The sequence below is a fragment of the Triticum aestivum genome, chromosome 4A (genome assembly GCF_018294505.1).
Source record: "Triticum aestivum cultivar Chinese Spring chromosome 4A, IWGSC CS RefSeq v2.1, whole genome shotgun sequence".
NCBI lineage: Eukaryota > Viridiplantae > Streptophyta > Magnoliopsida > Poales > Poaceae > Triticum > Triticum aestivum.
Window position 1 is genome coordinate 615,803,013 of NC_057803.1, and position 12,196 is coordinate 615,815,208.

At 48.2% G+C, this 12,196-nt stretch overlaps 1 protein-coding gene across 1 annotated transcript; it reads right to left on the reverse strand.

The window, feature by feature from the left end:
- Window positions 1-8,418: 8,418 nt before the first annotated feature.
- LOC123087603 (basic blue protein) lies at window positions 8,419-9,214 on the reverse strand. Its single transcript, XM_044509643.1, has 2 exons — window positions 8,944-9,214; window positions 8,419-8,847 (listed from the first exon to the last, which is right to left on the reverse strand). The coding sequence occupies exons 1-2, from the start codon at window positions 9,107-9,109 to the stop codon at window positions 8,645-8,647; spliced, it is 369 nt and encodes a 122-aa protein (XP_044365578.1). The 5' UTR covers window positions 9,110-9,214; the 3' UTR covers window positions 8,419-8,644.
- Window positions 9,215-12,196: the final 2,982 nt, after the last annotated feature.

Genomic DNA, 12,196 nt, shown 5'->3' on the forward strand with positions numbered 1-12,196 from the left:
AAACTTAGGCGAGTGCTTGCACTGCAGCTAAGCCTCCGAGTGAGAGGGTTGCTCTTCACTCGGTAGGGTTTTTGTAACTTAGGCGAGTCCTTGGACTGCAGCTAAGCCCCCGAGTGAGAGGTTTGCTCTTCACTCGGTAGGATTTTGATAAACTTAGGCGAGTCCTTGGACTGCAGCTAAGCCTCCGAGTGGAAGTCTGGCTTACCGCTCGGTAGGATTTTGATAACTTAGGCGAAACGGATTCGCAGCTAAGCCTCCGAGTGGGAGTCTAGCTCACCACTCGGTAGGATTTTTACAAACTTAGGCGAAACGGATTCGCGGCTAAGCCTCCGAGTGGGAGTCTGGCTCACCACTCGGTAGGATTTTTACAAACTTAGGCGAAACGGATTCGCGGCTAAGCCACCCACTGAGGGGGAATTTTATTGGACAAAAATAAAAAGTGACAGAAATTATGGAGGAACTATGACACTATTATTTTGAGGTCCATGAACTACAGAAGTACTTTATTGCAACTTATCCGAGTGATAAAACTTAAGTATAAAATGGGCAGAGTAGTTCCGCGTTCCAAGCTCGGGGCTCATCGATGTTATGCTCGACGTTGTAAAGACGGTACGCCCCGTTGTGGAGAACCTTGGTGACGATGAAGAGACCTTCCCAAGAAGGAGCAAGCTTGTGTGGTTTGTGCTGATCCACTCGGAGAACTAAATCTCCTTCCTGGAAGGCTCGACCTCTCACATTTCTGGCGTGGAAACGACGCAAATCTTGTTGGTAGATGGTCGACCGGATCAGAGCCATCTCCCTTTCTTCCTCTAAAAGGTCGACTGAGTCCTGCCGCGCTTGTTCAGCCTCTGCTTCATTGTAGATTTCAACTCGAGGAGCATTATGGAGAAGATCACTCGGCAAGACTGCTTCAGCTCCGTAGACCAAGAAGAATGGAGTTCTTCCGGTCGACCGATTAGGTGTGGTCCGCAGCCCCCAAAGCACTGAGGGAAGTTCGTCGACCCAAGCTCCAGCCGCGTGTTTGAGATCACGCATCAGTCGGGGCTTCAATCCTTTAAGAATCAGTCCATTAGCTCGCTCTGCTTGTCCATTCGACTGCGGATGGGCGACTGAAGCGTAGTCGACCCGTGTGCCTTGGGAGTTACAGAAATCTCTGAACTCCTCCGAGTCAAAGTTTGACCCATTATCCGTAATGATGCTGTGCGGGACTCCATATCTGAATATTAGTTCCCTGATGAAGCTAACAGCAGTACCGGTGTCAAGGTTCTTGATTGGTTTAGCCTCGATCCACTTGGTGAACTTGTCGACTGCCACCAGTACATGCGTGAAGCCGCTTCGTCCCGTTCTCAAAGGACCGACCATGTCCAATCCCCATACTGCGAAAGGCCAGACGAGTGGGATGGTCTTCAGAGCCGACGCAGGCTTGTGCGACATATTCGAGTAGAACTGACATCCCTCGCACTTATCCACTATCTCTTTTGCCATCTCATTCGCCTTTGGCCAGTAAAATCCGGCTCGGTATGCTTTGGCCACGATGGTCCGAGAGGACGCATGATGACCACAGGTCCCCGAGTGGATATCATTGAGGATGAGTCGACCTTCTTCTGGTGTTATGCACTTCTGGCCAACTCCAGTCGCGCTTTCTCTGTATAATTGACCTTTGATTACGGTAAAGGCCTTAGATCGACGGACGATCTGTCGAGCCTCTTCCTCATCCTCCGGAAGCTCTTTCCTCAGGATATACGCGACATATGGAACCGTCCAGTCGGGAATGGCCACCAAGACCTCCATGATCAAGTCGACCACCGCTGGGACTTCAATCTCAGTCGGATCTGTGGCACTCTTGGGCTGTGGAGTTTCTTCGGTGAAAGGATCTTCTTTGACTGACGGAGTGTGTATATGCTCCAAGAACACACCACTCGGAATGGCTTCTCTCTTGGAACCTATCTTTGCTAGATCATCAGCTGCTTGATTTTTCAGTCGGGGTATATGATGGAGCTCCAACCCCTCAAACTTCTTTTCCAGCTTCCTCACTGCACTGCAGTATCCAGTCATGGCTGGGCTTCTCACGTCCCACTCCTTCATCACCTGGTTGACCACTAAATCCGAGTCGCCATAGACCATCAGGCGACGGACGCCGAGTGAAATGGCCATGCGCAACCCATATAAGAGGGCCTCATATTCTGCCTCATTGTTGGAGGAATCAAAGTGAATCTGGAGCACATATCTGAGCTTATCTCCTCTGGGGGAAACCAGGACAACCCCAGCACCGGAACCATTCAACATCTTAGAGCCGTCAAAGAACATGGTCCAATGCTCCGAGTGAACTTCAGTCGGCTGCTGCTGTTCAATCCACTCGGCGAGGAAATCTGCTATTGCCTGGGACTTAATGGCTTTCTTTGCCTCAAACTTGATATCAAGGGGAAGAAGTTCAATTGCCCATTTGGCCACTCGACCAGTTGCATCTCTGTTGTGCAAAATCTCTGATAGTGGAGCGTCGCTGACGACTGTGATGGAATGATCAGAAAAATAATGAGCAACCTTCTTTGTGGTCATGTATATTCCATACACAAGCTTCTGATAATGAGGATATCTCTGCTTGGATGGAGTCAAGACTTCAGACAAATAATACACTGGGCGCTGAACTTTGAGAGCTTTTCCTTCTTCTTCCCGCTCGACCGTAAGCACAGTACTGACGACTTGTCCTGTGGCTGCGATATAGAGCAACAGAGGCTCTTTTCTGATTGGAGCAGCAAGCACCGGCTGGGTGGAGAGCAGAGCTTTTAGCTCGGCAAACGCTGCATCAGCTTCTGGAGTCCACTCGAACTTGTCTGTCTTCTTCATCAGTCGGTAAAGAGGCAATGCCTTTTCACCGAGTCGTGAGATGAATCGACTTAATGCGGCCAAGCATCCAGTAAGCTTCTGGATATCGTGCACTCGCACAGGGTGTTTCATTCGGAGAATAGTGCCAATCTTCTCTGGATTAGCGTCGATTCCCCGTTTGGAAACGAGAAAACCGAGTAACTTGCCACCAGGAACTCCAAATGTGCACTTTGATGGATTGAGCTTGATATCATATCTTCTGAGGTTGGCAAATGTTTCGGCGAGATCAGCGAGCAGGTCGGAACCTTTTCGTGACTTGACAACGATATCATCCATATATGCTTCCACATTCCGACTGATTTGAGTGAGTAGACACTTCTGAATCATTCGCATAAATGTGGCTCCGGCATTCTTGAGGCCGAATGGCATGGTGATATAGCAGAAGCACCCGAATGGAGTGATGAAAGCTGTTTTTACCTCGTCGGGTCCGTACAGACGGATCTGGTGGTACCCGGAGTAGGCATCTAGAAAAGACAGTCTCTCGCATCCCGCGGTCGAGTCAACAATTTGATCTATGCGAGGGAGAGGAAAATGATCTTTCGGGCAGGCCCGGTTGATGTGCTTGAAATCAATGCACATTCGGAGCGACTTGTCCTTCTTAGGAACCATGACGACATTAGCGAGCCACTCGGAGTGGTATATCTCTCGGATAAATCTTGCCGCCAACAGTCGAGCCACTTCCTCACCAATGGCTTTTCTCTTCTGGACGGCAGACCGCCGAAGATGCTCTTTGACTGGTTTTGCAGATGAGTCGACTCTTAGGCGATGCTCAGCCAGTCCCCTGGGAACACCTGGCATGTCAGCGGGCTTCCATGCAAAAATGTCCCAGTTCTCACGGAGGAACTGGATGAGCGCTTCTTCCTATTTTGGGTCGAGTGTTGTGGAGATGCGGGTCGGAGCTGCATTGGGGTCGGTCGGGTGAATGTGAACAGGCTTCGTCTCACCGGACGACTGAAATGCAGACTCTGTGGCGGGTTTCTTTGATCGCAGCAAGTCACTCGGATCTGCATTTTGCTTATATTCTTCGAATTCGACCACTGTCACCTGGGAATCGGCAATCTTTGAGCCCTTCTGAAAGCACTCTTCTGCCTTTTTCCGATCACCGGTGACAGTGATCACTCCTTTGGGGCCGGGCATCTTCAATTTGAGGTACACGTAACATGGTCGAGCCATGAACCGTGCGTAAGCTGGTCTCCCCAAAATGGCATGATATGCACTCTGAAAATCCACGACCTCAAACGTCAACTTTTCTTTGCGAAAATGCTTCGAATCACCAAACACCATGTCCAAAGCTATTTGGCCGAGTGACTCGGCTTTCTTCCCTGGTATAACTCCATGAAAGCTCATGTTACTAGTGCTCAGTCGGGACATCGGAATGCCCATTCCTTTCAGTGTGTCTGCATACAACAAATTCAGCCCGCTTCCACCGTCCATCAGCACTTTTGTCAGTCGAGTGCCTTCGACAACTGGATCGACCATCAAAGCTTGCCTCCCAGGGGTGGCAATATGAGTCGGGTGATCAGATTGGTCGAATGTGATGGGTATTTGAGACCATTTCAGATAATTTGCTTTTGCTGGGGCAACCATGTTCACCTCTCGGTTAATGACTTTCAGTCGACTCCTGCTTTCCACATCTGCAAAGATCATCAGAGTGGAGTTGATATGCGGATATCCTTCCTCACTGTCCTCCTTGTCTTCGGCCTTGTCCGACTCCTTCTCCTTGTTCTTAGACTGTTTTCCCTGAAACTGCTGGATCAAGAGTCGACATTGGCGAGTGGTGTGCTTCGGGTAGATGATATTCCCCTCTTCGTCTTTCTTCGTGTGGATGTGACATGGCATATCCATTACGTCGTTCCCTTCTTTATCCTTTACCTTCTTGGGGTTCCAGGATCCTTTTGGTTTCCCCTTAAACTTTCCCTGAGTCACGGCCAGAGCCTCTCCAGGAGCTGCCGGTTCAGCCTTCCGCTTCTGTTTCCGACTGGTGTTTCGTTTTTCCGACTGACTCGGCTTGTGCTTGCCGCTTTGGAGTCGGTCTTCTTCTTCGCCGTTGGCGTACTTGGTAGCAATCTCCATCATCCGACTCAAGGTCATGTCACCGGTTCGACCAAACTTCAAACTCAGTTCTCTGTTCTTGACGCCATCTTTGAAGGCGCAGACTGCCTGATGATCAGACACATTCTCCACAGTGTGGTGCAAAGTGATCCACCTCTGAATATACTCTCTGAGAGTCTCATTAACCTTCTGCACGCAGACTTGCAACTCTGTCAATCCAGCTGGTCGCTTGCAAGTTCCTTCAAACGTTCTGATGAACACTCGGGACAGATCTTCCCAAGTGTAAATGCTGCTAGGAGGTAATTGAGTCAACCATGCCCTGGCAGAACCTTCCAGCATGAGGGGCAAATGCTTCATGGCCACCTCGTCGTTCCCACCACCAATCTGAACTGCCACTCGGTAATCTTCAAGCCAAGTTTCAGGCTTAGACTCACCAGTGAACTTGCTGACTCCTGTTGCCAACCTGAAATTGGGAGGGATAACTGCGGCTCTGATAGCTCTGCTGAAACATTCAGGACCAGAAACATGCACTCGACTGCTTGTGGGTGCATCTCTGTCGAGTCCGCCTCGATGGGCTCTGTTCCGGTCGACCAAACCTTGCACGATAATGGATCGCGCGTCGAAGCCTGGTTCTCTGGGGTCGACTGGAACCCTTCGCCCTGTACTGAACTGACGCCTGTCATCTTGCTGCCGAGGAGCGTAAGACCCACCCCTTGGAGGGGAATGGGGCACTCGACGCCTATCATCTCGGTCGAGTCGCTCACCATATTGGCCTTGCCGATTCTCGTGCCCCTCACGCCGATCTGGGACTGTGAGCCGACTGAACCGTATTCGCAGTGACGGATCGACTGTGAATTCTGTTGCGCGACTGAGACACGGCTGAATTCTGATCTCCTGCTGCCCGGAGCAGATCCCTGATCTGCAGCAAACCTCTGCCGGCTTCCGACTGCGAAGGCTAGATGGACTCTGCTATACGGGTCGCAGCTGCTAAATTCTGGATTGGGGTTCGATATACCTGAGTCGGAGGGAAGAGTTGACGTCGACTGGTGTCGGGAACTCGTTGCCGCGCGCGCTCGTCGAGTGCTCGCTGAAGATTCTCCAGTCGAGTGCGCTTGGCCAAATTGGCCAGACGTGCCTCCTCCAAGGCACGAGCCTCGGGGGTTTCTCCTGCGATGGGAGTACGCAGGGCATCCACGTTCCTGCGGCGAAGTTCCTCTCTTTGCAGAGAGTCAAGTGGCTCGGGCTGGTACTCTTCGTGGCCTCGTGCGGGGTCGCCTCCGCCACCTGCTCCATCATCACGGGCGAAGCCAGGGGGACTGCGGGGCCCGTCGACCATCAAGATTTCCGCCGCTGGATCACTGCTATCGCACTCGGATGCAGTCTCTACGGAGCCAGTCGACAGATCGAACAAGCCGTAGAGAGATTCGTCAGGCTCGATTGCCGCAACTTGGATGGTGGCCGATTGGCGAGCCACCGCGTGCCTCACCCATCGCTGAAGCCTCGACCGGCCCGAGCGCTTGCGCTGGCGGGAGACCGGGAGGGTGGACGATGGAGGAGCCGACCGATACGGGGTCGATGGTTGCCGCAGCAGAACGCCGCGGACACATGCGCGAAAATGCATCGCACCACGGATGGGGAGCGCATCAACGTCGAGTGGAGCCTCCTGGAGCCAGGCGGAGTTGTCGGCGATGAAGGTGAGAGTACCGAGACAGATCTCTCGACCCTCGACCAAAACTCCAGCAGCCACCACGACGAAAGTACTCGGAAGAATCGCAACTTCTCCACAAAATCGCTAAAACACCTGCCCCACGGTGGGCGCCAACTGTCGTGGTTCTAAGCCTGACAGTAGAGTGGGGGGTAGGAATGGAGAGGCAAGGTCCTAGCTATGGAGAGGTTGTAAACACCAGGGATGTACGAGTTCAGGCCCTTCTCGGAAGAAGTAATAGCCCTACGTCTCGGAGCCCGGAGACAGTACGTATCCACGACTCCTGATCCATTCATCGATCCCTCAATTTCAGTAGTTTCTTTACTAGGTATTCAACTATCCATCTGAAGTTTCAAATTTTTTATGTATACTCTTCTACATAGTATACATTCAACCATCCTAATTTTTTATGATTACTCTTATTATTGTCCTATATATATATATATATATATATATATGTTTATGTATCACACGCACACATACATATATATGATCTTACGACATGGGGGCCCATGTCGTCGAGTTCGCCTAGGGCCTCCCAAAACACAGGGCCGGCCCTGAACGTGTTGTACGGGTTGGGACCGTTAGCTGCGGGGTCGCTGCCTCCATATCTCCAACCAGCACCAAGCAGTAGGGGGCGTGTGTTTGGTAGGTCGCATAGAGGCCAACCAGGCCGCGTGGAAAGAAAATGAGCTATTTGGTTGTGTGCGTTTACTGTTGGGTCCGCATCGTAAGAAACTTAGAGCATCTTCAACAGGCACTCAAAAATTGCCTATGCGCCGGAGACAGAAAATAGTGCACGGGTGTGCGTGCAGGCTGCTGCAGGTGAGGCCGCCGACTTGGGCGCCATGTTTGTGTGCATCTGAAAAACGGAACCCCTTCGTTGTTCCCGCGCGTAAAAAGACTATTTTGGCGTTGTAAAAGAATTATACCGCACCGAGGTGAAACGCGCCTGTTGGAGATGCTCTCAAAGCAGCTCTCAGCCAGGCCCGCTAGGCACTGCCGAATCGGCAGTTTCCAGCCAGTTAGGCTGAGTTGAGTCACATCAAGCACACATGATGGGCCCCCTTGCACGAGAATATGCCAGTGCAATGTAAGCTCCTCTCTAGTCTTATTTCTTCCTCGTCCCTTCTAATCTACACAACAGTGTTTCGATTCGAGATAAGCTCTACATAAAAAAGATGCATATCGATTTTATGCTTCCTTTCAGACGATCAGTTTGTAGTTTTATCTATTGTAAATGCTCAATTTTGTGTTCATGTATGGATCTATTTTGGATGAATTTTGTCAAATTTGTCGCGTACGGTCAACCGTTTGAAATTTCCTTTGACAGTAGCTTCATCTCGCAGTTTCACATGACTTTTGTGTTGCATATTTTCTGTTTCGACGATCGTAGACGAGTAGATCTACATCTTCCTCATGAATTGTATATATGCATATGCGTGATATGTTTTAATGACACTCCTTAGGGCATCTCCAATGAGGACCCTCATTTCATCCAACTATATATCTGTCTATCTATGTACAGAAAAAAATGTTGACCATGCATCAATTGAGTGACACATTTAATAATCAATGTTGTTAAATTCCGGTCGACTTGGTTAATCTCAGTCGATGCTATATTCATAAGATCTTGCTTTGTGTAAAAAAAATATTTTTAGTTTTTCCTTTTTCCTTTTTTCATATGGTATGTCACATGATTGAGATTTGGTTAACTCTCAGTCGACTAAGACCTAGCCGCATCCTTTTATAATTCAGTCAAGTGACAAATAGTTAAATCAGAAGAATAATTGTCGATGCCTTTTATTCTCTCGTATATATGAGTACAAAATCAGCACATATGGCACCATACAACAGCAAGTACGATCGGTCGAGTGTAAATCAAACATTGCACATTGATCTAGGACTTGAAAGAACGAAGCACGTACGCTCGGTCTTTTATTTTGGTCAGCAATTAAGTTTCGCTCGTCGTGGCACGTAACATCGCGCGTACGATGGAACATGCTAGGCGGCGGTGACGGCGATCTTCATGCCGGACTGGCAGTGTCCAGGAATGCTGCATATGAAGTAGTTTGTGCCGCGTGCGAGGGTAACGCGGTCGGAGCCGGACTTGTAGACCTTGGCGCCCTTGGCCGGCTTGGCGCAGGCCTTGTACCCCGCCGCGCTCACCGCCACCACGTCGTGCGCCGTCGCGTCGTACTTGAACACTGCAAGCAGCCAGATTCACATGCATCAAAACTTCTTCTCATCGGTGTGCATGCAGAAAACTATCAATCCATGCATGCACGTATATAGGTACGAACCTAGGACGTCGCCGGCCTTGAAGCGCTTGCCGGTGGGCCAGGAGTTGGTATTGAAGGACCAGCCGCCGCGGTCGCCGACGTTGAACACCGCCGCGTCCACCACCGCCGCCGCGCTCAGGAGCACGCACACGACCACGGCTGCACTGCCTCTTCCCTGGGCCGCCATTGCTAGCTAGCTTAGGAGCGCCTACCAATCAAACAAACACTCGAGAGCTAGCAGGTAGGAGGAGAAGCAGAGGAGGTATGTGGGAGTGAGGTGCGGTGGTGGTTGGCAATGGACTAGCCGCCCGGTGCGGTTATATATAGGCCCGCCGGAGTGGAGGCGTGAGGGCAAGTAGGGCAAAAGGTGTGTGGAAATACTGTTAGTTTTCTCCGGAGTTCTCTGTTGCTGTATTCTTCTTCAGAGAAGGCGTGGAGTAGAGTGGAATGGGGTTGGCCAACGACCCACAGCAATGGAGGCGCCATTAAATTGCTTAACTTTGGACCGTCGACCAATGTTCATGCATCATTCTGATGCAGAGGCCAGGGGTGATCCTCTTTTTTTGAAAAAAATGTTCTGCTCGACGGCGACAAATCCTACATGAGTTGAATTACAAATGAACGTTGGACAAAAGGATGTGAGACGTGACGACGCCAACCCGGCCACTACTTAGCGTGGAAACATTTGAAGTACGTAAAGGTGGCAAAGGTGTGGAAAACAACACACCACGCGCGCAAAGGTGGCGTCCAATTACAATTGGACCGCGCACCATACGTATAATCAAAGATCAAATCTCCCAAGTCCCTCTCAACACCGTCAGATTAATCTTAACTGCAACTTTGCATTGGAGTCGACATATTTGGTGCGTGAAGCTCGACGTGTATATGATACTCGATCCATAACTCATACGTAGAGTCGTTGCGGGGCAGTGACTAATACTCCCTCCATTTCTAAATATAAAGACTTTCTAGAGATTCCAAAAAAGACTACATACGAAGCAAAATGTGTAAATCTGTGCTCTAAAATATGACTATATATATCCGTATGTAGTGTCTATTGAAATCTCTAAAAAAAACTTATATTTAGGAACGAATGGAGTAATTTTTTTGAGACAATAGTGATAATTATAATAACACTGGCTGGCCGCTGGCCGCTCGACGTGTATATGATGGATGGACCGGCAGAGGAAGATGACCGTAAGGTCGGGTCGGAGGTGAGGTCGCCGTCGACTAGAAACATATGCAAGTAGTGTACATAGGTTCTGGTGCATCTGCCCTTCCGTCCAAGGTGTCTCGAATAAGCTGCTTGGCCTGGCTCCGGCCGGCGTACCAAACGGCGGCCGGCGAGCAGCAGTGTGGACGGCCATCGCTCGTCGATGCAGGGCAGTTTCTTTTAGTGGGCTTCGCTGAGAACGCCCCAGTTGAGCTGGCCCAAGTAGGCTTCACTGTTTTTTTTCTGTTTCCTTTTTCGTTTTTTCCTTTTTTGTGTATTATACAAAAGGTTCGTATTACGAACCTGCTCATTGTATATTGAGAGAATGTTCACAATATAATTAAAAAAGTTCATTGTGCATTATAAAAATGTTCATTGTATACTAAGAAATTATTCATCCGTTTAAACAAAAATGTTTGATGTGTATTTTGAAAATGTTCAACATATATTAAAAAAATTCACTGTATTAAAAAAATTCACCGTATATAAAAACACGTTCAGTATGTATTTTCAAAAATATTCACCACATATTACAAAAATGTTCACAATATATTAAAAAACACAATCTATATTTGGAAAATGGTGACCATATATTAAAACAATATTCACTGTATATTTTAAAAAGCATGGTCTATATTTGGAAAATGTTCACCATATATTAAAACAATGTTCACCGTATATTTTAAAAAGCATGGCCTACATTTAAAAAACAATCATCGTATATTAGAAAAAATGTTCATGTATACTAAATGATATTTGAAAACTTCAAAAAACAATTGTTCATAACTTTCATAAAATGATTGAAAATTTCAAAAGTTGTTCGAAATGCTCTAATTTTCCAAAAAAAAGTCCGCATTTTAATATATAAAACCGACTGAAAATGCTAAATAGCTACAATAGTTCTATTATATAAATAGGATCTCGTTGTTGGGCTGACCCACCTGGTGAGAACCCTTTGCGAAAGCTTGACTATCGGCGCACACGGGCGTCCAATTGAAGCACTCAAGCAGATGGTCACATGTGGTATCAGTATCGGCCCTAAAAAGTTAATGTCGGGGCATCTTGTACTGGCCTCCACGGGGCTATGGGCCAATGTAAGCCCTAGTGTATGTGCACTTGTGGAATGAATCATATTAGCTCCGATCCATATTAATTGTTGCTGATTTAGTACAACTTTAATACAACTATTATCAAACACACTCCTATAAGTGTTATATGAAAATATGAGGCACGACAAAGACACCATGTATCAATGTTTACAAAACATTTAAAATCTTTTTGTTACTTTATAGTTCTTTTTTAGAAGAATCCAAAGCGTGTCCCTTCACCGTCATGGGATTGTGGTGTCTCCATGCATTTCCAAACTTTGACCCATCTCGTTGAGTGCCCCACCCCCGTCAATTCTAGGGTTTGCATGCTGGATGATAGCGTCCTAGCCCCCTCAAATCTATTTGGAGGAGGCGTGGAACCATTTCTCTATCGTCCATACCTCGTGGCCAGTCCAACTCCACACAATCGATGATGTCTCCCTCGAAATCTAGAACTCAAAAATGGTCTTTCCTGGGCTATATATCGCTGCCCTCGACACTGGGTTCTTAGAACACCATCACACATAGGTTGTCATCCTATGCTTTCTTGGCATGAGCTTCTTTTATTGTGGAACCCTAGTATACAGATTGTTTATTCGATGCACCATGCACATGCTCCCTCGGAGAACCTTTTTGTGTATTAATGTGGTCAATCGCCGTCTGGTGTTTGCCTCAAAAACATTGTTATAGTTATATGTGTAGATAGGATGGAAACACCATAGGGGAAGGACACACCGAACATGCGCCCTCGTTTCTCCATACACCGGTACATGGTTGATGCTATTGACCATTGTAGGCTTCCTGCTCCGAGCACATCACCATCTTTCCTTTGATTCGCCCCTCTCTTCCATGACGACACTGTCGTAAAAGGGGCAATATAAGCATCATCAACTGATTTGTGGTTGAGTTTTGGATTTTGGCTTTGCCGAGAGAAAAATGCTGATATGGCTAACATGTAAAAGATGAAGCAACT